The sequence below is a fragment of the Notechis scutatus genome, chromosome 5, assembly GCF_049901735.1.
Source record: "Notechis scutatus isolate UNSWTSFEM ecotype Mainland chromosome 5, rNotScu1.2, whole genome shotgun sequence".
NCBI classification, from domain to species: Eukaryota; Metazoa; Chordata; class Lepidosauria; order Squamata; family Elapidae; genus Notechis; species Notechis scutatus.
The window spans coordinates 86,286,711-86,313,644 of NC_142013.1; the positions used below are offsets into that span (position 1 = coordinate 86,286,711).

The 26,934-nt window shown below is 39.2% G+C and overlaps 2 protein-coding genes and 1 long non-coding RNA gene across 3 annotated transcripts in view; 2 read left to right on the plus strand and 1 right to left on the minus strand.

Annotated features, from left to right (window-relative positions):
- The window catches only part of LOC148130561 (uncharacterized), a 29,372-nt gene that overhangs the window by 2,238 nt on the left and 200 nt on the right, over positions 1–26,934 (minus strand). Inside the window, exons 2-3 of the long non-coding RNA XR_015749887.1 lie at positions 15,237–15,313; positions 1,208–1,347 (exon numbers count right to left, since the gene is read on the minus strand). This is a non-coding gene — a long non-coding RNA (uncharacterized LOC148130561). The remainder of the gene's footprint in view (positions 1–1,207; positions 1,348–15,236; positions 15,314–26,934) is intronic.
- Positions 3,087–7,472, plus strand: LOC148130562 (uncharacterized). The gene has a single exon (XM_087967502.1). The coding sequence runs from the start codon at positions 3,087–3,089 to the stop codon at positions 7,197–7,199; it is 4,113 nt and encodes a 1,370-aa protein (XP_087823628.1). The 3' UTR covers positions 7,200–7,472.
- GRTP1 (growth hormone regulated TBC protein 1) overlaps positions 26,293–26,934 on the plus strand; it is a 31,595-nt gene continuing 30,953 nt past the window's right edge. The window contains exon 1 of the mRNA XM_026666732.2: positions 26,293–26,779. Coding sequence (XP_026522517.1) covers positions 26,721–26,779 — 59 coding nt within the window. The 5' untranslated portion in view covers positions 26,293–26,720. The remainder of the gene's footprint in view (positions 26,780–26,934) is intronic.

The following is a 26,934-nucleotide window of genomic DNA, read 5'->3' on the forward strand; positions in this document are numbered from 1 at the left end:
GCCTATCCTTGTCCTACATCCTTCTAAAGTTCCTGTTAGAAGTATCTTGCTTCTTTATTAAAGGAGTTAGAGCAGTCGGGGAGACCGGGCCGGGGCCTCGACCGGGCCGAGATTTAAAAATGGCGGTGAAGCTGGTCGGTGAATAATTGAATATGTCATTCTATTAGAATAATACTGTATTTGTACATTAAAAAAATTATAGCGGTTCCATGGATTGCATCATATGTTGCTTTTTATCATCATGAAGCATAGTTCTTACAGTTGGTTACTATATACTGCATTTCCTACGTTTTGGAAGAATCCCATATTTTTAACACAAGAGATAAATATGTTGTAGGAACAAGCCACCATGCTGCCTGCTTAACCCACTTCCTAGTCATGGGTTCCAGGAGGTTGCGTCAGAGGAAAAACTATCGCAAAAATTTCCTATGTGGGATAATTCCTATTGCCAAAAATTCCTATCCTGGGATTTGAAATAATATTTATTATTATTAATTTCCTGCTTGATATAGATCACCTGACAAAACACAACTGTCCAAGATAATATATAATATTAATTAAAAATGCAATTATCTTGAGTAACAGGTTCATAAAACTAAACTGCTTTTTTATGCCCTTAAGCATTAGCAACATAATTAACATTAATGCAGAGTTTTTGCTGTACCCATAATACCACAAAATGCTTTCCCACTTTACAGAGATAATATAGAAGTGTACTGTATGGATTTGGCTCTGGATATTTAGACTGTCTGAATAAGTCCAGTTGCGAAACCAGCATCAGCTACAAAGCTTTTAGAATGACCTTCTGCATCAGAAAATAACATTTTGGTTAGTTAGTGGAATAGTCAAGATGGGATATGTACATACTGTAAATGTTTCACAGTCCTAGGTGCAACTGAAATGATGGCAGTTTTTGTCATGACAGGTTCCCATGTGTTAAGCAGCAAAGTTTAAAAGCATCTGAAATGTTTGATCATCTTGACTCATGCTCCCATAATGGAAAGACAACCCAGGGACAGGCAGGGCTCTGGATGCTGAGATCAGACTCAGTAAATGTGAGTCACAATCCTCAAAGCAATACCTTCCTCGGTCAGGTATTTATCATGGAGAGGACCCAGCACAACTTGCTTTTAATAATAAAAAGTGTTGTCACAGATGTAATGTTGTGTATGTGGGGGTGGAGGTGAGGAATAGGAGGAAAACTTACATTTCAGGAAGATATAATAATTTGACCAAATACTGGCTTTGAATTGCTTATGTCATTCAGTAATGGTCAATGGACAAACTTATTTTTTCTTCTTCTCTGTTGTCTTTGTTGAATAGGATGAAGGTTTATACAGAGTGAGCCTGTGATGATGAGAATATTGTTTCAGTCTAATGTTGCTATGTTCAGCATTGTCCATAAGTGAAACATTGCGTACTCAATTCTGCCATTTTAATTTTCAGAAAGAGAAAGAATATTTAAGGGGGAGGAAGCATAGCCATCAGAATAAAGTTGTGAATTTTTTTTAGAAGCCATCTAAATTTCAGATTATGACAAACTGAGATTACAGCAAATGTTGTTAAAAACAATTTGTGCTTTCCTCCCCCAAATCTGGCCCCAGTCCTTCTGTTTGCAGGACATAAATGCTAGAAGTATTTTTGTCATTGTGTGACTATTACTGAGCAAGGAATAAATAGTTCCCTGGGTTTACAATAATTTGGATGGCAAAATTAGTATGAGCACCAGCTCATATTGCTTCTTGGAATCAGACATGTGTTACATGGGCTGGCCATGTTCTTGTTATGTGGTATTAAGGATGAAATCCTGTGATATTGGAATAAATTGTTTCCTTTGTCCTTGACCTCATCAGGATTTCATTCCAAAACAACTGTTGTCTTGCTTCTGCTTATATATGAAGAGGTATAAAAATGTAATCCTGTTTTGTTCTGTTAGATGAATCTCATTCACGTACTATTTTACTATTTGATGAATTAACCAACTAAGATTTTGATGGTACTAGAAAGCTGAAACCACTGGTATGTTTTCCCACCCACCCACCCACATCCAAGCAATAGTCTACTGCCATTGATGTCACTCTGTGGCTTTCACACTGAGTTCACTATTTTATATAGTAACAGATCCTCTCAGGTTAAAGCGCTTCCTAAATCCGCAGCTGCCAGTATTCTAATTCTTCAAACAAAAGTGTTCTTACAACCATGTTAATGACTGAAATGATACAGAGGCCAGTTTATCTTATCCTAAATATCTTTGCATACAGAAAGCTTTTATCTTTGCCACTGTAATTTTATAGGGGTAATGTTTTTAAATTTTTAGTTTATCAAATATACAATAAAAAAATCAAAATATAAATTCCAAAGAAAAATGAAAATAATGGGAAAGTAGAGAAGGAAACAGGAAAGTGTTGAGTAAAAAGGAAAGGTAAAAAGCATTGACTTTGTTTTAGTGTAATAGAATTAGGTAATAGCCTCAATTTTTTACTTTTGCATGATGCTATATACTGGCCGTTTCTATAATAACAAACCTATCTAATAGCAAAACCCCAAATCAAAGTTGTATTTTTTCCCCACCTCAAGCACAAAGTTCAGTTTCTAAGTGGAAGTAATGCCTTCAGAAAAGAGATTTTAGGAGTACATTTTCCACAAATTAGAAATTGTGTTTTAATTTAATTGGGCTTTGGACCTAAATTTATCAAAACTGTAACCTTCTATATGGTATACTTTGTGGAACATGGAACACTGCGGAAACAGGTTTTTACAAAAATTGAGCAAACTTGCCAGCATTGTTATTTTTAGTTCCTTAAAAATGTACAATATTCAATACTACTTAATAATATTTTTGTGATATCCTTTATTTAGCTGTTGGCTGAAGTAAACAGGTATGCAATCATTTTCAAAGTTAATGAGACATATTATTGGTTATATCAGATAATATAATAGTTGACAATGGCCAGTCATAGACAGGTACCCATAATCACAGGTTGATGATAGTCTTGACTAAGGTGATGTATTTTATATAAATGTATACATTAGATGTACAATGTTTGCAGCTTTAAGAGAGATTTTAGTATATGATGTACTGTACAATGCATGTTTATGATTCCTCTTTCCAAAGCATTCATTTTCTTCTGTGCAGCAAAAGCAAAGATACGAAGGTGAGCAGCGATGAGGTGCAGATTGATCCCATGGCTCTGAAGAAGAAACTCAGTAAGATGTCAAGCAAATTGGGTGCTTTTGCTGTTCTTAGCAGCCTTTTGGTTTACCTCACAGACCTCGTATCTAACAGTCTTACAGCTGAAAACAAAAAAGACAAGTGGTTCGAAAGCTTAGGGGGAAAAAAGTGCTCAAAGCCTGAACGCCAAAGCACGAATGGCATTCGCCCTACAAAATTTCAGCTTCTGCAATCAAGGTTCATGAACAGCCATCGCGAACCCTTCCGAAAGAAGCCAAGAGAGGTGGGCAAGTTGATTATTAAAGAAAAGTATTCCCCCCCTAAAAATGGACTAAACTCCATCATAAGCAAGTTTGACAGAAATTCATTAACTGGTGAAGAAAATCCAAAGACAATAAGTCATGAAAAAACCAAATGGATCAGCTTATGTGGGAAAAATACTGTAAAAAGTGTTCTGAAGAAATTTATAGCTGCTGAGGAAAAAGAAGCTAAGGAAAAGCAGCCAGATCTGAAAAAGAACCTACCCAAAATAATCAATAAAAACTCAGTCTTCTCCAAAATGAAAGAAAAGTTTGAACAAACCAGTAATGTTTGTTCAGCTACTGATGTGAGAATAGCTGCCCCACACGCAAGGGGGAAAAGAGAAAAGACAAAAAAGAACATAAAGCCTCTGCAGCAAAAAGCTATTTGCAAAGCAGAAGCTAAAATACTAAAGGATCATTTGAGAGTAGCAACAAATATCAGCAGCAATAAGCCACAACTTTTGGTTTGTACAACTGTCCCTATACCTAAATTTCATGTTGCTGTTGAAATTAATCATCCTTCCAGTTGGACAACAAATACCAAATGTACCATTCAGCTTTCTGACAATAATGTCCCAGGGGGAAATATAAAGAATTCAGAAAATATCATTCAATCTGGTGAAAATGAGATATCGGAACACAAGGAACAGAAAAGTCAAAAGAAAGTTAATGAAATGCCTGGGATGGCTGCAGACAAAATAGATATGACTGAAACGTCTTCAAACCCAGTTCCTAACACAGGCAACATTCCACTTTCAATGGAAGATATATTCCTTGTTGGCCGTAGGCTTACTTTGCCCTTAGACCAAAACCAGAAACACTCATCACCTAAAGATAGCATGTCCTCGAGCTCTGCAAACAAAGGTGCAACACAAACTACTAAGAATGAAAACTCTTCTACTCTTTGCCCCACTAGCACCTACCCTACTAAAGAAGTCAGTGCATTCAGCCACCAGGAAACTAAAGAAGGTGAGATTTCTGCCATGCCAGAAGGCTTGTGTAGGTCAAAAGAGACAGAAATAGAATTAACAGCATCTGTAAAAGATCCTCCTCCCTTTGCCAGCCAAAAATGTTTCTCTAAACAGAAAGTGTTGGAAAATACTCTACCGTTTCATTCTCCTGTAACTCAGGCATCATGTAACACCGAGCCGTCAATCAAAAACCAACAATCAAGTGTTGAACCTACAGCTGCAGACAAAATGACTCTCAGTTGGAAAAAGAAAGAAGATGTTGGAAGCAGATTTTCTGATGGAATTCAGGACGGAGAAAAACTGTCTGATAAAGAAAAACTATTTCCAAAATGTATGACAAATGATGACAGTAAAGCACAACAAGGAGATCAAAGCTTGTCTGACTGCCAGCTAGAAAGAAAAAATTTGCTCCTGCAGCCCACAAGCCAACAAAATTACCAGGATAACAGTAAGCCAAACTTTTCAAATAACTCAGATCAAGCCCTCACTTCAAAGGACAGAGATAATACTGTAAAAGGAAATGATCTTTACAATGCATTTGGAAAGCATTATTCTTCCTTGCCCAATACTATCAAGAAATCCAAATCTATCGTAGCAATAGAAAATAGCAAAGCCAAACCCTGCTCAGTCAATGAAAATACATGTTCAGAAAACAATGCTAACAAGGAAAGGGTGAGCTTAAGTGACTGGCATAGCTCTCAAAGCCTCATAAAAGAACTGCTTAGCCATGAAAGCCACAATGTAATGGATAGTCCTGGGGCTAATTCTGAAAAATGTCATTTATCTTCTTTAGAAGATTCCGCAAAGGCAGCACTCAATATTGCTGAAGACAACAGTCCTTTATGCAGAATGGGGAACCTTTCAATGCCAGCCTCATCCTCATTACCCAAAAATGAAAACGATATTACCTCTTGTTCACATCCTAAGAAATGCCACAGCCCTCCTCCTAGTGGCTCTCTAAAGCCCCAGAACACACCCAAGACAGATGACAAAATCATGCACAATTTGAGCAATGATTTAAATCATCATGAAAAATACATTGCAGAAGACAAAGATATTGGTCATCAGAGTGGGAAACAACAACTGTCTTCAAAAAGGAAGCTTAGGAGGCCTGAAAATACTCTTGCAGATCTCAAGCCCAATGAAGAAACGCAACCAACATCTTTGGGAAATGACATTAGAAAGCAACAAAAGATGAAAATGATGTCAGAGGAAAAGTCTGAGAAGAACTATTTCCCTTCCCAAAATGAAGTAATGTATCTAGGAACCAAAGATGCAGAGAACAAGGATTTACCTGAAACAGCACAGCATCTGAGTTCTTTATCAGTCAACAAACGGAAAGAAGAGAAGTGTAAGACAGAAGATAAAAATCCTGCACCAAAAATGGCACATACTTCCAAAACTCCCCAGAAATTAAGAAAAAATGAGTTTACAGAGGATGGTGGTGGTATAACAGAAACAAATGTTTCTCAGATACAGCAGTCAACTCCACCTAAATCTAAACCTAGTAACATAGGAATAGCACTCTCCATACTGCCCACTTCAAAATACCCAACACCACAAAAGGAACCACTGAACCATGAAGATGTCACAGCACAAGAGGACAGTATTGTACCTCTGAGAGTAAAACACTCAAAATACCAAATACCACCAAGGGAACCAGCAAAGCAGGAAGGCATCAGAGTACAGGACAACAGTTCTATGCCTACTATGGTCAAACATTCAGAATGCCAAACACCACCAAGGCAAACAGTAAAAGAAGAAGGCGTTACAACACAAAATAAAAGTACTAGAACAGCTCAGCTCCCTTTATTCAAGAAGTCAATGAAAGATGATAATACACTGGGAAGTAATGCTCAGGACAATCTTCAGAATAAAAAAATATCACCACCTGGTAACAAAATGAAGCCTGGAAGTAATCTAGAAAAAATGAGAGAAAATAGTAATAATTCAAACCTAAACCAGTTACCCTTTGAACACAAATGCTCAAAAAGCCAAAAGAAGAGTGCAACAGATGACACCATTCTGAATCCCTTTAAGAAATACGAAACATTGAAACCAGAAGAATTAAAAGCAGACCCCAAAACTACAGCAGCTGCAATTACACAGAAGCCATCCTTAAATGACTCTAGGAAGCCTCACTTGACTGCTAAGGGGAAAAGGCATGAGCAAAATTCCAAGAAATATCAGCTACTCTCATCCGATGCGACATCACTGAACAAACAGCAGGATGATCATGTGGCAGGAGGGAAAGAACTGCAGCAGATACAAACCTCCAAAGGTTATATCAAATCGAAATCTGACGTAGGAGTTGGAATGTATAAACCCCAACAATTGGAGAAACCATGTCTGCCCTCCAATCCAGAAACATATGAGCAGAATGCTCATGGAAAAAAGGCTTCCTTGAAGAACTTTGACAAATACAGAAGTCCAACGTTGAGTCACGATAAAACTATTTCCAAGGAAAAAAGCTGTGAACATACTGAAGACCCTAAAGTAGGCACATCAAACAAAACCCACTCACCCAAACAGAAGCATACACAGCATTCCTCTAGCAAATACCAAATACCAGGAGCAAACTGCTTATCTGGGCTGAAATATGGAGAATCTATAGAAGTTGGGGCTGCAGCAATGGATGAGAACACAGCTGCGTTAGAAAAATACAAAGCAGAAAGTTACAGTGAAGAAACCACATCATTGTCTTTTAAGCCGCTGGTTATTCGGGCAATTGATACAATTAAGCTTGACAACTGAAATAACTTCAAATCCATATTCCACTGATGGAAGCCTGTCCAGTTTTCTGCCGTCTTTTCTCCTCAAGGTGTTGAAACCACATGGAGATGATTGTCCAGTGATTGACTTTGCCATTAAAATAGCATCATTGAAACATTGAAATAGCATCATGGTAACCAAGAGTAAATATAGCCTAAGATTCATGGGAAATCTTTAATGTAGCATTAAAGCCATGAAGCAGAATGAAGTGAAACATGGGAATTACCATTTCAGACTGTGGAGAAAATGCATAGCCTAAAAGTGCTTGTTTTATTTGTAAGAGAGAATGGAGATGTTTGTCATGTATGGACAAATTTATCCTCACTTTCATTTAGATGACAGGAACCTTTATAAGATGGCAGGACCCATTCTACTATCTCAGCTTTCTAACACCTTTCTGTTACATTAGCCAAAATAAAACATTGTTATGCCCCCTCTATTAAAAGGAACAGAACCAACAGTAAAAACAATAGAAGGTTCCAAAGTTCATTAAAAACACTTCTCGCTTTTCACCTCTTCTTCAAGTTGTCATTATCTCCATCCAACCATTGCTTTCTCATTCTTCTCCTTCCTTCTGACCCATTCATTTCCCCTTCATATATTTATTTTAGAATTTGATCATCGTATTTTTTGTCTATATGACCAAATCACCTCAACGTACTTCTTTTGTATTGATAACTCTATTCCACACTCATTCAGCACCTCTTCATTCTTGATCCTACCTCTCCTTGTTGTACCCCATTCTCTTCTTAATCTTACTGCTTCAATGCGTCCAATTTACTTTTATATTTCTCCTAGAATACTCAGGGGTAACTTCTACATTACAAAAAAAGCAGAAGCACACGCTTATACCCAGTCATTTTCCATTATTTGATTAAAACATTCATCCCTCACAGTACACCATATCCCATTCAAAATCTCTGTTATCAGTAACTTCCTGTCTGAAAGTTTCTACACCAGGGGTGTCAAACTCAGATTACAGGTAATTACAGATTATAGACAATCAGAGTTGGAAGGGACCTTGTAGGTCATCTAATCCAACCCCCCGCCCAAGTGGGGGACCCTACACCATTTCTGACAAATGGGAGTCCAAACTCGCAGCCTGCAGGCCGGATGCATCACACACTGGCCACACCCAACCCTGGTTTAGCAAAGGGGAAAAGAATTGCAATATATCATGTGATGACGTGTGGCCACAAGTTTGACACCCATGTTCTAGACTCATTTTTCTATCCACAATCCAACTTTATGTGATAAAATTGCCAATTTTCATGATCCCACAAACTACTGTTTTTTTTTAATTCTTGGAAATTAAGAAATGTGGATTAAAAATGTCTGAGTGGTATTTATGGGAGTGGGAAAGAAAGACCTATTTCTGAAGATTTCAAAAATCTGGAAAAAAAGAAGAAACTTTACAAATTATTAACCACCTTTGGCCAAAATTGCTAAATGGAGTCTCTTGTCTACCGAAGCAGATTCTCTGAATTCTTCATCCCTGGAAAAAATATTATTGCCACTTTGCTATCCTGATAAGTTTTCTGCAGGCTTCTGCGTGTTTATTTTTGGAAATTGAATGTTAGATGACAGGTAAACCACAATTTGGACTGGAAACTCGGTCAACAGCAAAGTGATTGCCAAGTGAAACTGTGACTATTTTTATGATCTTACTTCAGCTTTACTTTACTTTATAGACCTGCAAAGGTCATAAATGCAAGCACCGGCCACAAAGTTACTTTTTCAACACCATTATAACTGCAAATAGTCACTAAATGAGTTGGTTGTTAAACAAGAACAACCTGTAGGTGACTTGTAGCATGAACTAGTTTATTTTTAACCCTGTTATATTTCAGCAGAATCTAACTTTGCTGCAACAAAACTAAACTGCCCCTCCTGGCTAAATATTAGTGATCCTTCTAATTTGAATTTTATATCTTTTAATAAAATGGAAAAATGACTTGGGACTTTGGAGCAAACTATACAGACCCTGAAATCTTGCCAATGTTTGATTTTTTTTTTTTTTGCTTTTAAAAATAGGTTATGAAACTGTCACACTAAATAAAATGTAGAAGCAATATTGTGAATATATAAAAACAAAATGTTTAATGCAAAGTCATCATAACCAAAAACATTAAATTATATTATATTTTAGAACTTGTGCAGTTGTAAATTATGAACTTTATGTAGTAAAATTATGAACTTATATAGTTGTAAATTAAATTATGTTGTAGAACTTATGCAGGATTTCCATGTTAATTTCAAAACAAATAATGAAAATCTTGTTATACAAAATACAATATAAATTTATTTTATAGAATGGCACAATAAAATCTGGACTGAAGATTTATTATTTTACTATGGTGGGAAAGTGCTGATATTGTGTTTGATGTCTTCTATGAATCTAATACTTTTGTATGTGTTTGTATGCTTTGTCATTTCATATATCATCCTAGCTAATAATGAATGTGATAAGACCAATAATATCAAATGTGCTTGATGTGGAGTTGCACTTTGCAGAAATTGAGAAAATTACTGCAGCATATGTGGAATTTTTTAATGCACATTGTGACCAGATCTCAGGAGTTAATTATGGAGCAAAGAGAGAACAAAGTAACTTTGGAGCACCACGGACCCAATTATTAACAAGCATGTCTATAACATGAATACATTAAAAAATGCAAATCCAAATACAGGAACCAAGTGTCATCTGAAAGTCAAGAGTATAACAACCAAGTTCTCTTAGCAGAAATAAAATTCACCAAGCAGGCGACCAAGGCAATTGTCTTAAAAGAATATGACTCTGAGCAATTAAACAAAACATTCATAGACACTGTCCCTGAAGAAAATCAGTTTGCTTTGATCCTTTCAAACAGTGATAGCATAATTAATATTTAAGACCCGTGCCATTTTAAAAGGTAACAAGTTGTAGTGAAAATATATATTTTATGTCATGTAAGTAACAGTTAATGTGGTGGGATAAACTATTCATGTGTGTATGCATATAACACATGTACAGACAAACAAAGCACTGTTAATTTTTATGAACACTTATCAACACTTGTAGCTAGTAATAAAAGGTCACCTTCGTTCATATATCATATAAATTATTTACCTGCTTCAATAGTCTATATCTTACACAACTATATGTTTTGTGCTGTTCACAATTTCGAACTTACTCCAGAAATGGTAAGTACTTTTTTAGCTAAACAGATTTTCATCAGGATCAATTGTATGCATTCTTAATTGCTCTGCTAAAACCAATGGAACTAAAAGGCCCTTCACTTTGGCTGAATTATTCTCAACCTTTATCAGAAAAAACCCTGAAGCTATGGCTGCCAAGATTCAGTGAATTATGACATGGCAGCCAAGAGTGTTCTGCTTCTCTTTGACCCCATTTAGTAACTGTCTAGATTTTTGCAGACCTAAAAAGGGACAAAGTGTCACCTCATAATTGCTTGTAGATTTACTTTGGACAATACTTGCATTTATCATAATGCCTGCTTCCCTTTGGACTTGTGCATCTTAATACATTGTTTTCAATAATTCTTTTCAGATAAATAATTGGCTTCCAGTTTTTCTCCATCAGGGAGATAAAAGGTTCCCTACTGTAGCCCACTTCTGAACCTGTGCTCTTAATTATGTTGTAATAACGATGTTAATTGGGGAAACCTGCAAGAAAATGTTACCGTGTTTAATTACAGCAATACCTTTCCTGTTGTCCCTGTGTTCTTTTCTAAACATTTAAGAGGGTTAATCTTAGCCTTTATATTAGGGAGTAAGAACAACTGCAAAACGTAGTCTATGTACCATCCTGTACTGCTGTTTTCTTGGTATATTTATTTTTCATCTATTTGAATATATTTCTATGTTTGTTCTAACTAAAGCAAGCATATGGTTTATTAGGTAACTGACCACTATTGCTGTTATAATACAGTCTTGATGTGTTTTTTGTACTCTACTAAGGCAAACAAATGTATTTGTTACTTCTAGATGTTTTTATGAATTTGCTACAATGATAGGTTTATTTATTGTCCTGACTTACTAATTAAGAAGGGCAGGGTTGATTGAAGCCACTGAAATTGTTTTCCAGATGATATCACAAAGTTTTTGAACAAGTTAATTGAAAACATAGTTTGTGGTTAATGGCTTGACAATTCTGTCTAAGCAACTTTCAAGGTGAATATTTTAGTAAGTTCTATATGAATTTACCTCTCATCGTCATTATTTTACACTGCTGTAAGACAGATGGATAGATAACTGAGAACACAATCCTGTTAAATTAATTGATTGTGATACTTCCTTGGTTTTCAATGGTGCATTTTGTGTAATGTTATAATCCCACAAGTCTTGCCTTGTGATTGGGTTTTTCTTGGGCTCTAGGGTGCAAAAAATGCAATAGGAAGATGTTACATAATCCTAAAGTCTGCACACTCTACCAAGATGGAAGCAAAATTATATGCAAAGTTGCAAACCGTATTATATTGGACAAAGAGGATACATCACATCAAAGTATTATGAAGCACAAAACTGCAATAAAGAATCAGGATTGTAAATATCTAATAGCCACTATAGTGTTAAAATTATTTGACTGGGAGACTGAAATAATAGACCTATAAAACAAAAACAAAAAAACTCTCCCTGAGACATCCTAGAAGTCTGCTACTCAAGCAAATGGGCTACTAAGAGATTAATTGAGCTGGTTACCAGGTACTTCAATTAAAATAGCAGTCATCAACAGACAAGGACCAATCAAAATGAAAACAGCAGCACTCCAAGAATTACTTGACCAATACCTTACAGGAAATCTCCAATCAATCCACCTGAATTCAAATCCTACAGAGATTAACAATTCTACAAGGCAATTTTCTCTATTCTGAATGGCTGCACTGAAAAAGCTTAGCAAATAAGAAAACCTGATTAGCACCTTGGTATTAATATCCCAAATTCTGGAGTTCCCAACTGCAAAGTACAGTATATACAAACCAGGGTACTTCCATTCCAAGATTATTTTTTTTAATTTTACTTGCTAAAATTATTTTCTCTAAAAAGAGACTGTCTGGTATAATGGTTGAGTGCTGGATTAGGACTAGTAGAAACCCACTTTTGTTACTGTAATATAGGAATAGAGGTGAAGAACAGAGAATATATTATCACATAATTTTTGAATTAATGATGAAAGGAAATCACTGCTTATTTTCACTTCTCAGGCCAGGGATAATCTGTAAAGACATAGAGCCATCTTCTGTTTAACATTTGTATCTCTCAGCATAAGTCCCATCTTAATGCCCAGACCTTTCCTTGCATATAAAGGAGCTATGAGTCAGAACAAACTTTACAATGGCTGTAAAGTTTGTCCTAACTCATAGCCTATCGAGATATTCCAAACCGATTCTCTGAGTGATTCCGAGTGGCCATAAAAATTGACTGCGATTGCTTTGCACATAGATATTCTAAAGTTCTGTCTCTATTCCAAGATTTTCAACTCTGGCACCATTCAAATATGCACATTTCAGCTTACAGTCATTGGTAATAAACATGCCAGCTGCAGAAGCTGTTCTGGAGAATCCATTCATAAAATCAAAGAGTAAATGATGGATTAGAGTATTCTGCTAAGAATGAGGAATTCTGTGACTTGAAGTCAATAACAGATAACTACATATAACCACTACATATAATCACTGTAATATAACTACATATAACTACATATAACCACTGTAACATAGCCAAAAAATGCATTAAGAGTTGTTAACCTAATCTTACCTAGCTTTTTCTCTGGTAATATTACACTACTAACTACAGCAGGGGTCTCCAACCTTGGCAACTTTAAGACTTGTGGACTTCAACTCCCAGAGTTCCTCAGCCAGCTGGCTGAGGAACTCTGGGAGTTGAAGTCCACAAGTCTTAAAGTTGCCAAGGTTGGAGACCCCTGAACTAGAGCATACAAAACATTTGCTAGACCAATATTTGAATACAGCTCATCAGTCTGGAACCCACATTATGTATCTGATATTAACACAGTTGAGAAAGTCCAGAAATATTTCACAAGAAGAGTTCTCCACTCCTCTACTCGTTGCAGAATACCTTATGCCACCAGACTCGAAATTCTAGACCTAGAAAACCTAGAACTACGCCGCCTTCGGTCTGATCTAAGTATAGTATATAAAATCATACATTGCAATGTCCTACCTATCAATGAATACTTCAGCTTCAACCATAAAAACACAAGAGCAAACAACAGATACAAACTCAAGGTAAACCTCACCAAACTTGATTGCAGGAAATACGACTTCAGCAACAGAGTGGTCAATGTCTGGAATACTCTACCTGACTCTGTAGTTTCTTCCCCAAACCCCAAAAACTTTAACCTTAGACTGTCTTCTATTGACCTCATCCTTTTCCTAAGAGGTCTGTAGGGGGCGTACATAAGCGCACCAATGTGCCTACCATCCCTGTCCTATTGTTTCTTTTATTTTTCTTATATGTATCCATGTATTCATATCTATGTTTTTACTTATACTTATTATCTTGTAAGCAATTGACAAATAAAATAAATAAATAAGAATTCACAGTTAGAAGGGAGTTTGTAGGTTTTCTAGTCCAACCTCCTGCTTAAACAGGAGGCTCTATACCTCGGCTGTCAAACTCCTGACCTGCGGGCTGGATGCGTTACGTGCTGGCCACACCCATGCCCGGTTTAGCGAAGGGAAAAAAGTCCCAATACGTCACATGACGATGGGAGTCTGACAGCCCTGCTCTATACTATTTCTGACAAGTAGTTGTCCGGTCTCTTCTTAAAAGCCTCCAGTGATGGAGCACCCACAACTTCTGAAATCAAGGGTTGATTGTTCTTACTATCAGGAAATTTCTCCTTAGTTCTAGGTTGGCTCTCTGACAAACTGCAATCCTCAAAATAAAAGGCGCGACTGGGATCCTGATACACGGGTGTGTCCATTGGTTTGAGATTCCTCTCTTGATGCTTACCAGGTTCAAGGATATTTTACTCTGTATACACATACATTCACACACACACACACACACACGAAATTGAAAGATGGCATGTTGTAAAGAAAAACCACAGGTTCCAGCATACTTTAAGAATGCTGTTAAGCCCCCAAAATTGGTTTTTGAAAAATTAAAATGGTGAGCAGCTATAGTCCAATGTTTGACGAGGAATGTGTATTGGGTAAAGATAAATAGAAGCTCCAGAAGACATGAATATGTACGATTTGCCTGTATGTCCCCATGTTATCCATTTTATGAATGGGCAAATGCCTCTAAGCAACCATTTGGAAGAATATGTACCATAGAGCAGAATAAGGACAAGTTTTTAGTGTGGCTTTTATACTTGCTTTGATTTTGCATTTATGGTTGTATTTTTACCTTTTAAGATTTTCCTTGGCTACCTTGAATTGTCAGAAAAGTGAGCTAAAGTATTTAAAAAAAGCACCCCACAAAAGATTATACAAAGGTTGACAAAGGTTACATATTACGTATTTCAATAAAGGACTGTCATCAATACATACATATAACATATACACATACATACACTTTATTGATTAGTCTTAACCATATCATGAAATGATAAAATACAACAAAGAAAGGAAATACGGTTAAAAATATAATCAGTACCAATATAGGTCAAATAATTTCATTGGCGTTATAACCAACTGAAATCTCTGCTAGGTGATTTTTCATTTTCTGCATTGTTTTATTTTAAATTGGTTCCCTGCAGATTAAAAAAAATCAGTTTAATGCCACACCTGAGATTTAAACCAAATCTCCTCATGATAGAACCAAACAGTTTAGGCCATCAAGTCAGACTCCTCTGTTCAGGACAACTATCTAAATTAAAGTATTATGGCTCATTGTACAGTCAGCCAGATGTTTAACCTGGATTTGGCATTTTTATCCACCTATAATCAAATCCTTCCCAAGGATTTGTATTATTGTTATACATTTTTTGGCCACCAACTCCAATGGACCCCACTCTTCCTGGCAAACTCCAGCAAAGAAGGAACTCACCATCACTCTAGGGCAGGGGCGTGAAACTGGCAGCCTGTGGGCTGGATGTGTCACATGCAGGCCATGTCCACCCAGCTCTGTGAAAGGAAAAAAAGTCATGAAACGTCATGTGACGGAAATGTGACTCCGTGAGTTTGACACCCATGCTCTAGGTCAGGGGTCTCCAACCTTGGCAACTTTTAAGACTTGTGGACTTCAACTCCCAGAATCCCTCAGCCAGCAAAGCTGGCTAAGGAATTCTGGGAGTTGAAGTCCACAAGTCTTAATGTTGCCAAGGTTGGAGACCTTGCGGTCTAGATAATTGTTCTTTACCAAACTATTCTGTTAAAAATGTTGACCATGTATTATATACATTGTTTCACCCCCATGACAGTTTCTGCACTGAAAACACCTTGTTTTTTTTTAGTATTCAGGTTTAACATTTCTATGCCACAGAAACTATAATGGATGCTTCCAGTTGAAACACAAACCAATTCATCTGAATGTTTCTTTATCCGTGTCAATGAATTTGTTTGAGTTGAGAATCCATGAGAAGAATTAATGCTCTTACTAGTATTATTTGACTTGGGAAGGCCTTACTTTCTTGCAGTGTCACTTTATGCCTTTAGGTGGCACATTTTCCATTTTGCACCAAAACTCATCTACAAGTATCTACTATACAGGTAACCCACAACTTACAATAGTTTGTTTAGTGACCATTCAAAATTACAGTGTGTGGTGGTCTGGCATTCGAAATGAGACACAGGGAAAATGTCTGAGCAAATGCCAGCCCTGAGCGAACTCAGGCAGCAGTATTTATTGAGAAAAAAAGTAAGCAAAAGTACAGTATGCATATTCAGAAAACAATGACCTCAACAGGATATTACCTCAACAGCATGAGAACATACAGGTACGGAAAGTCCCATGGGAAAGTCTGGAAAGTCCCATGAGAAAGCACAACTGTGTACCTTGAACTTTTACCTATTTTCCTGTTCCTTCTAAACCTGCAGATCATAACAGGATGAGACACTCATTGCAAAGGTACTCCTACCCCACCAAGAATGCCTGCATATCCCTAGATCTATGCTAATAGTTGTACAAAGGACTTACAGAAAATGATCAATAAAATATGTTACCACATTCCCTCCTTTTTTATTTATTCAAAGATGGGGGTGTTTTAGTGGCATAGTACACAGTTCCCTCACGACCTGATCCCACACGCCGGAAGACTGAGGTACACATTTGTAATAGATTAGGAATACATTGAATAAAACAACATAATAAGATACATATAGCAATAATAATAACAACCCTTGCAATAAGGAGCGAAACCATGACCCATCAGGAAGCCAGGACCACAGACTGTCCCAGAATGATGCATTAAACCCATCGGCTCCAGATTGATGCTGAGCAATACGAGCTTCCATGTCCTGAACAGTCTTTGTAATGTTTGGCTCATAATTATGTATAAAAACACAGCAATGCGAATGAATTAAAGCACAAACTCCTCCTTTGGCAGCTAACATAATATCTAAAGCATATCGATTTTGCAAAGTAACTTTACGAATTTCAGACATTTCTGCATTAATCATCTTAAAGTTTCTGATAGTATCATTAAACATAGCTACAGTAAAATTATTTAAAATATGAATATCCCTATAGTTCATAGCAACTCCCAAAGGTGGGATAAGACCTCGGGAAATTTGTGTCCATAGTCTGAAACAGAAACATTAAACAGGATCAGAGTTGTTGCACAGGCTGAAGATATAATATCCTTATCAGGTCCCGAGTAAAGAATGTCTTGATCCTTATGCCAAGACCAATATGCTGGAAAAATCAAAGGATATCGCTGTTTGCAGATTAATTTAGTCCGGTTCCCCAAAGGAACCTGCTGCATACAAGTTGGTAACCTCAGATAAGCAGTCATCTTTTCCCAGTCTTCACAGCGCCGCGTCCGAGCTATCGGCATCAAGAGAATCAGGAACCACAGGTACGCCATCCTGCTCCTCCGAAACTTCCTTCACAGATGCCTGCGAATGATCAGGTCGAACGCACCGACCAGGAACCCAATGAATTTGACCAAGATGTTCAACTGCTGCATAACCACGTCCCCACGTTATCAGCTCAGCAGGAACCCATGCCGGATCCGGAAGGAACCGCACCAACACCCGAGGTCTCACCGCATCTGTAGAAGGAGAAGAAAAATGCCTGCTGGCCGCACTTCGCAGGGGGTTACCAGACAAATTTAAAAAAATTTAAAGTATATAAAGCTAGATTTAATTGATCTTGAATCGCCAGAAGCCCCAGGAGCTTCCTCCTTTTTTATTTAATTTAGTTAACATGGTCTTGAGCGTGGCATTATGACGTTCTACAATAGCTTGCCCTGTAGAACTTTTCTAATTGTTGTTGAACCAATTAATGTAAATGAACTAATTTCTCACTAGTCAAAGGCCATTGGTCTATCCACACTGGCTCCTGTTGGAATAGTTGTAATTTTAATAACTCCACAGGTGGGTGTTCAGTCATCATGAATGACAACCTTTGTATCAAACTGTTGCATCAAATCTCTGCCCCACAAGTTAACGTGAAGGCGCAGAACAATTGGTTGGAAATGTGCAATAGCACCTCCCTGCTCTGTTTTGACAGAAAGAATCCTCCTACTAACCCGTGCGCCCTGAAGTCCTCCGACTCCTCGAACGGACGGTGTAGGATCCGTCGGCCACTCCTAGGCCACTCACTTTCGCTAATCACCGAGACATCTGCTCCAGTGTCCAGCATCCCAATGAACTTTCTACCTTCAACCAAAAGAGTTAATTTTGGTTTCTGATCAGCCTTGACATTTTGCATGATAGAAAACACACTAGACTCATTAAACATATCTGTAGATCCAAATCCACCCTGACGAATTCTATCTGACTCTCCCAAAGACATAGATGGCAAAACTATAAGCTGTGCAAAACAATCCCCTTTTTTCAAAGATTGAGGAACAGGTGAATGAACCTGAATTTTGATCTGACCCTCATAATCTGAATCAATAACCCCAGGAACCACAAACAATTGACGCCTATGAGCCGATGATCTAGGAAGAAGAAGACCCACAGAAGCCGGAGGCAACGGTCCATAGAAATCCGTGACCCTAAACAAACCACATGCGGATACCCCAATTCCAAATCCTCGGCTAATGGAAGATCAATTCCTGCTGAACCTTTAGTAGCTGGCAACCATATCTTATCCCTACCTCTCTCTGGTGGCTCCAACCCTTCGGACATTACTTCACTCTTTAGAGTAGGGAGAATGCCCTGATCCCTGCTTCCTAGTTTTTCCTTCAGAATGAAATCTGCACTGATTTGCCCAATGGTATCCTTTCTTACATTTCGGGCACACTGATTTAGGACGAACACCCTGTCCCATTGATCTCTTATTCTGCTGACTTTGACCCCCTCCAGGAGCCCGACATTGCACTTTAAAATGTCCAGGCTTCCCACAATTGAAACAATTTCCCTTTTGAGCATTTCCTGCTTGTAAAGCCAGAGCTAAAGTCTCCATGTTAAAAGACTGACTCCCAACCTTCCTACATGCATTAATCAAATCCGCGATTTCTCGCTCTCCATTTGCTACAAGTGGATTTAAGATCTTTCTGCAATCTGTGTTAGCTTGTTCTACTGCTAACTTCAAAAGCAACTCTTTCTGGGTGAATTGATTATCAATTTGTCTTTCAATAGTCAATTTCAGTCTGCTAATGAAATTTTCATAGGGTTCATTGTTCCCTTGTTTGATGTTAGTAAAGGTCTTCTCACCACCTTCGCCGTCAGGGAGAGCCCCTACGTATTGAAAAATTAATTGTGGGAGAAGAACGAACCCTCCTCAGGCATACCATCTCTCTGTTGTTCCACTGTTGTATAATTACCAGCTCCGTAAAGCTGATCTGGGGTAATATTTGCTGTTCCCCTCTGGACTGCCAGCTGTCTCCATTTCTGATCTAACACCAAATATTGAGCTGGAGTTAAAATCATATTCAACAGAGCTTTCCAGTCAGCCGAATCATTTTATTTCCATAACCGACTGCTTCTAACAATGCCTGAGTATATGGCGATCTAACACCATATTCCTTTGCTGCTTGCTTAACTTCCTTCAAAACCCTGAGAGGTAAAGGCTTCCACTGCCGCTGCATGGATTCAACGCAGCGTCCATGACAATTTCTACTGGATTAAGTTGAACTTCTACTCCAAACTCCACCAAATCATCTCCTGATAATTCCCCTCTATTTTTTGCTTCTTGAATAGCTGCAGTAACTGCATCCACCTGAACCCTTAAAGGTAAACTCTTATCCTCTGACAAAGTATTTCTAGCGCCTGACAGTCCCCAGATTTATCTGGAGGTGCCGTCAGGCAACAAACATACCGCATGGTAAGGCGGCAAACCTTCTTCGGGGTGCTAGGAGCGGTTGTTCATAAGTAGCTAACGCATCCATAATCACCCTCCAGGTTAACAAAATTGAAGAAGGGGCACGAGGTTCCTCGTGCAAAAATTTCCTATCTTTTCCAGGACTCTACTTTAATACTACCTCCCTCCGGATATGACTTAATATTTTTCCAAACATACTGTAGTAAGTCCTCAACTTCTTTCTTTCCTACAGCACAACCCCTACTACCAACTCCAAACCCAAAACTATTCCCAATGATCCCTCTCAATTCCCTGATGTGCTCTTTCTGAGCCTTCGAGAGATCTCCCCCATACTCACGAAAGAATCTATCTTCGTCCAGCGAAGAAGATGAGGGCCCAGTCGACGTCCGCGACAATGAGTATAGGATGCGGAAACGATAGCCTTCCAAGCTATCACGTCGGGGTCACCACTTTGTGGTGGTCTGGCATTCGAAATGAGACACAGGGAAAATGTCTGAGCAAATGCCAGCCCTGAGCGAACTCAGGCAGCAGTATTTATTGAGAAAAAAGTAAGCAAAAGTACAGTATGCATATTCAGAAAACAATGACCTCAACAGGATATTACCTCAACAGCATGAGAACATACAGGTACGGAAAGTCCCATGGGAAAGTCTGGAAAGTCCCATGAGAAAGCACAACTGTGTACCTTGAACTTTTACCTATTTTCCTGTTCCTTCTAAACCTGCAGATCATAACAGGATGAGACACTCATTGCAAAGGTACTCCTACCCCCACCAAGAATGCCTGCATATCCCTAGATCTATGCTAATAGTTGTACAAAGGAGTTACAGAAAATGATCAATAAAATATGTTACCACAACAATGGCACTGAAAAAGTGACTTATGGGTGTTTTTACAAAGATTGCAGCATCCCCATGGTCATGTGATCAAAATTCAGGTGCCTGGCTTCATATTTATGACAGTTGCTGTGTCCTGGGAATCATCATTTGCAGCAAGCAAAGTCAACGAGGAAGCCAGATTCACGTAACAACTGGGCTACTAACTTAACAACTAGTGATTCACTTAACAACTGTGGAAAGATTGTAAAATGGGGCAAAACTCACTTAACAACTGTCTTACTTTGCAACAGAAAGTTTGGGATCAATTGTGCTCATAAGTCCAGAATTACCTGTACTCCTATTATTCCTATCAGAAGACAATCCAGTAAAGTCAAATTGGTTGTATTTGGGGGGGGAAAAATCTTAAGTCAGAAATTCTAAATGAGAAACAAACAAAAAGTCAAATGGAATTGATTTGTATAAGCAGAAAGGATGTCCTGCAATGTCTGTGCATCTTATGTTGCTGAGGCATACAGTGAATGGAACATAGTCATGTGCATCTAATTATCATATGAATGTGACCACAGTGAGGCTGAGAACCTATGTACCATTGTAAATATATAAATACCATAGTGCAGTGATCCCCAACCTTTTTGACGCCGCGGCCCGGTACCGGCATCAGCTGGGCGCCGCGGCCCGGTACCAGCATCAACTGGCGCCGCCATCTTTTTTGACGAAAAGATGGCGCGCCAGCGCTCGGTGAGCTTTTTCGGTAGAGGCTGGCGCCGCCATCTTTTGATGAAAAGCCCGGTGAGCTTTCTACCCGGAAAAGCTCACCGGAAGCACTTTTTTACCAAAAAGATGGCGGCGCCCAGCAACCAGCGGACCGGTAAGACTTGTTTCGCGGACCGGCACCGGTCCGCGGACCGGCGGTTGGGGACCCCTGCCATAGTGTATTACTACTATATTAAATTTCAATACTATAGTGCTGTGATGGCGAACCTATGGCACGCGAGCCCCACACAAACTAACCTGCACTGCGCATGTGCGCGCCTCTCAGCTGATTTTCAGACCGTTTGAAGCCTTTTTCAGCCTCCCAGAGGCTCAAGGGAAGCCTCTGCAGTCTTTGGTGGTAGAGGCTAATATTTGCTCCTGCATGCGCAGGGGATTGGATTAGATGACCTCCAAGGTCCCTTCCAACTCTGTTATTCTATGTTCTAAAAACATCTAACGTTGGATAAATTCATGGAGGATAGTTCATGGAGGGCTGTCTGCCTCAAAGACTCCATTTTACCTCCAGACGGAGAGCAGCAGGAGGGCTCCAAATACCAGTTGCTGGGAAACAGTCAGGGGTGGGATTCGACCAGTTCACGCCTATTCGCTAGAACCGGTTGTTAACATGCTAAGCAATTTGGAGAAACGGTTGTTAGAAGAAATTACTGGCCTAATCCTGTAAGGAAGGCAGGAAGGAAACATTCTGGTGTTGCTTACAGAAACTGCCTCTCCGTTAACCCTTTTTACATTCTTGGCAGGACTAGACTTCCTGTCTCAGGAACTTCTCTGGAGTTTTTTCCCTCCTTTGCTGGTACTTTGCTTGTGTGGAGTGACCATTCAAAGTTACAATGGCACTGAAAAAAGTGACTTATGACCATTTTTCACACTTACGACTGTTGCAGCATCCCCACAGTCATGAGAGGCCATGCGAGGAGATGCGTGCCTCGATGTGAGTGATGTTGAGATGGCCATGCCCAGCCAATAACATGACCACCAAGCCATGTCTACCCAGCCACATGTCTACCAAGCCACGCCCACCGACTAAGCCACGCCCACAGTGGCTGAAACAGTGGTGGGGGTGCGTAAGTGGCAGGAAAAATGTCTCCACTTGTTTTCAGGCACCCCAGACGATCTGACTACCCACTGTGAGAACCAGAATACTGGACTGAGTTAGGCTTTAGCCTGATTCAGCAGAGCTACTTTTAATGTTCAACTATAAACTTGAAAAAAGAAAACAAAAAGAACAAAAGTCCACAGTACAATCCAGAATGGAATGTTTCAAGGCATATGAAGTGATAAATATCCCAAAAGTGCATCACACACAGCAAGTATGCAGGAATACACAGCAGCAAGAGATTAAATAAAGGAATATATAAACAGCTCAAGCATCTCTATAAGCTGACTCCCTATAAATTAGATGTTCCTGTGTATACCTTGTGCCTCCTCTGTACATCCTGATATCCAGGATGCAATCTTGCCCTGAAGCAGCATTTGCTGCTGCTCGACTGGATTAACCAGTGTGTTAGTTGTTGTTGCAAGAGCCTAAAGATAATGAATAAGAAGAGAGCAATGCAGTTCTAATGCAGGGTCCTACTTCAGGGCATCCAAACAAAGTGCAATATTAAAATAATTCATTATTGAGCTGCAATCACTATATATGCTCACTAATTCCACTCAATTTGCACTTTGGATGTATAGCCTAGTCAAACGCCATTTGAATGTTCTTTCTTATTTGTTGCCTTCTGTATTTTCTACATGGTACCTCATCTGAAAAGGTTATTAGGAAAATTAGAAAAAAAGTTGATAAATTAAAAATTCCCAAGCTAAATGTACAGTATATTTAAAAATTGTAAACAAGCATTTTGTGGTGTTAAACTTCAAAAGATTTTGGATTGATCTATTTATTGATTCCACTTTCTTTTCCTTTTTTCTAATTTCTATTTAAAGCAGGTAAATAAAGACGGTTCTTGTTTAACAACCATTGCACTTACAGGTCAACAGTTACGGGTCAATGGTCCCGTGTGATCACATATCACCATTTGCAATCTTCTTTCCCAGGTTCTTACACGCAGTCAGCGGGGAAGCCTGCAGGCAGTTACAAATGAACCCATGGTGATTCATTTAATGACAACAACCAGAAGTGCTGGAACTTCTATTGCCAAATGATACAGTCATGCGATGTTTCATTTTACGACTGCATCACTTAGTGATGGAAATTCTGGTCCCAATTGTCATTATTAAGTGAGAACTACCTTTTTATTTTTATTTTTAAAAAGGACAATATCAATAAATGGACAGATAATTATTGAACCCATGCAATGAGTGCATAGTATAACATCATACTATATATTTTTTTTATATTTGTTTGGCTTTGTCATACTGCAATCAAGATGACTCTTTTACGTCTGACATATATACATAAAACAATATGGAAGCTGGGGAGTAATATAGTACAAAAGCTATAATGCTATAACGTTCATGACCCAGTAAGATTGAAATGAGTAGAATTTTAGTCCACCTCCATTTGGCTGAGGGAGGCCCCAAAGCAGACTTTGCATATTGCTTTGTTTACTTTGAATTTTTATTCAAAGTTTCATTTTCAATTATGAGACTTAGTGCCATAATACATGGGTTACTTGTCGCATTGCAGATGTGAGTAAAAGCTAAAACTTCTCATCAGGAATTAAATGCAACTAGATACTTACTGTACATACATATATCACAGAAAGGATATGACTAAACACTGAAGAGGCATTGTGGTAATGAACTAATTTAAAAGATAGCTGGTGATTAACTGTGCTATTATAGATAAAAACATATATGCACTGGACTCTCAAAAGCATCTTTCTTTCTCTCGAATACAAAAACAAATCAAAATAAAGTTCAGTTCTGGGGTATTTGCTTTTGCTTATAAGATTGTGCTGATACCACAAGAGTCTATGCAGGTTGGCTTTATTGCCATCCTTTTAGGGAACACAATGACTTTATTCATATGTCTCTCTACGTTCATTCCAGGTTTTTTGCCAGTTTTTAATCAAATCACTGTAGAAGTGAAGTGGTTGTTAATCAGCTGGGAAGATCACAAATGGCAATCACATGACTCAGAAAGCTGCCACCATCATAAATACATGGCAGTTACCAAATGTTCAAATTGCGATCATGCCATTGTGATGATTTGAGGACATAAGTAACTTTTTAGTAACTTTGAATAGTCACTAAACAAATGGTTATAAGCCAAGGACTATCTGTAACTTTTATTGGATCATTATATTACTAGCAAAGTCTAGTAAAGAATTGTATGATAGGTAATTATGTGCTTGCTGAGAACTGAAACCTTCCAGTTCCGTTAGTTTAAATGCAATCTTCATTTTTATACCATCTTAATTTTTTTCACTGCAAATATTTCCCCGTATCAGAAATGGCAAATTTCAGAATCCTCAATCATCTCACTAAAACTATGGGAACCATAGTCCCTCCCAATATACAGTATTTAGAAATGTCACGTGTAGCTTTTGTAGGGGGAAAAATCATATATTTTGGAAATGTCACTGAAGATAATTTCTTTCTTTCTTTCCCCAATATTTGAAGGGGAAGCACCTTCAAATGCTCTTTTATTTTAATTTAGGATTTTAAGGGAAAAGTTTCTATTTTAATATGCCCTGTACTGGTAAAACAATTTTTATATTCTAATATATATTAGAATATTTTGATTCTGTGAAATGCAATACTAGATGGAACTAAACAAAGATGAAATTAAATGCAGAATAGTTTCATAGAAAACATTCAGCTTCCTTAATTATTCCATTTGCCCAGATATGGCATATATACAGCTGAAACGATCAGTGAGCACATGATTTGAAAGGTAGGGTTTATTTACATTCACAATGACATCAACCTGGGATGCTTACAAAAAATGAAATTAGAAATCTGTAACAGCAAAGGTTTTGTAACTGACATTCTTTGGTTATTTGGCAAAGGAAATCAAACCCATATACTTTTTCTAAAAATTCCATTTTGGACTTTAATAACAAAACAAATCCTGTTATTCTAGGTAAAATCTGTTATTTGTTTAAATCAATTTATATGGTTCCCCATTTAACAATATGTGACTCTGGGCAGCTAAGAAAATTTTAAAACAACATTAAAAGAAAAACAATAATCAGGAACAGGACGAGAATAGTAAGGCAACCAAGAAGGCCAGCAATCAAATCATCTATGGTTTATCTAACCTTCTGTCGTTGTCCCCTCTCATGCTTTGGAAAAGGGAGGTCTTAAGCACTTTCAGAAAAGCAGTGTTTGAGGGCTTAACATGTCCCATCAGCTTAAGAATATTACTTGTGGCTTCAGTAAGATGCCATTATCTGGAGGTCACCTATTGCAGAAAAGTGAATTCATAAGCTACTTAAAATTGATCCTCCTTTTAACTGATTCCCCTTCCCTCCCTCCATGTCCCTCCGTGGGATTTGGGGCAGTGCATCGGAGCAGCCCCTTTTCTGCCTCAACGCACATTCATAGGTTACCTAAAACTGCTAAGGAGAAGAGTCCAGGCAACCGGAGATTCCGCAGCACTGATTTTAAAAGCACAACGAGTTTTGTGCTAGGATACCGTGCAAGCTTAAAAAAAACGTGCGGCTTGGTTTCTAATGCGAATCCAACCACCCAGGTGTGGTTTTAGCCTGTGGTTCGGTGTCTTTACAACAAAACCTCAAACAATTGAGTTAACCCTGTCAATCAAAGCCGAGGGGAACCACAAACGTCACCGCCGAAGCGCACGTTCTTCATTGCCGTACTCGACCCGAAAACGGGTTGGGGGGGGGTCTGCCTCCCCCCAGGAAGGGATCGAGAAAGGATTCCTCCTCGTCGCTGGCGAGACTGTCCCGCCCTGCACTTTTCGCGCTCCGCTCCGCCATGTGAGGGTGCGCGCGCAGGTCGGAGTTGCCGAGGCAGGTGGTGGGAGGGAAGCCCCCCCCCCCGCGTCCGCACCCGGGCGTGTGTGTGGCGCTCCTTTCCTCAGCGGTTCCTTTTCTTCCCTCCAGCGGCTACGCCTGCTTTGTCCTTAAGGCGGCGCCATTTGGAGCTCCCTTCGCGGAGGTAGGGTTTAAAAAGCAGGTAGGGAAGAGGAAAGGGCTATCGCGGGCTTTGGGAAAAGCGCTGCTTCGCGCCTTTGGAGCTATCTCGGGAGCGGGGGGAAAAGCGACCCTGAAAGGGACCGAGCTCGCTGCTTGAACTTGGAAAGCCGGGTAGTCTTGGGCCGCTCCCTCCAACGTGGGAAGAAGTATCGCTGCGGCGCTCCCTGGCCGCACCGGCTCCTTCTTGCCTCCTGAAAATAAAAAGACTTGGCTGCTAGCCGCCGGGCGCTCTCTTCTTGGAACCGGGAAGCGGCGCCGTCGAAAGCAGCCCCCTTCGCGGACGCCTCGGTGGGCTTGAGGGGCTCTGCAGCCAGAGCAGAGAGGCGGGGGGAAACCCTCCGACCATTCAGTGCTGGAGGAGTCCCGAGAGAGCCCTTCCCATGGAGGGGGAGGAAGTGCGACGAGCGAAGCAAGGGAGCCGGGAAAGCAGCGTCCATAGGTACGCCGCCGACCTCTCCTCTCCTCTCCTCTCCGCCCGGGATTGGGTTTCGAGGAAGGGGCGTGCGGGTCAACTGGGATTTTGCTTGGCCTGAGCGGTGTGGCCCGTCAGGTGTAACAGGCAAATGAAGGAAAGAAGGGCTTTGGGTAGGATCG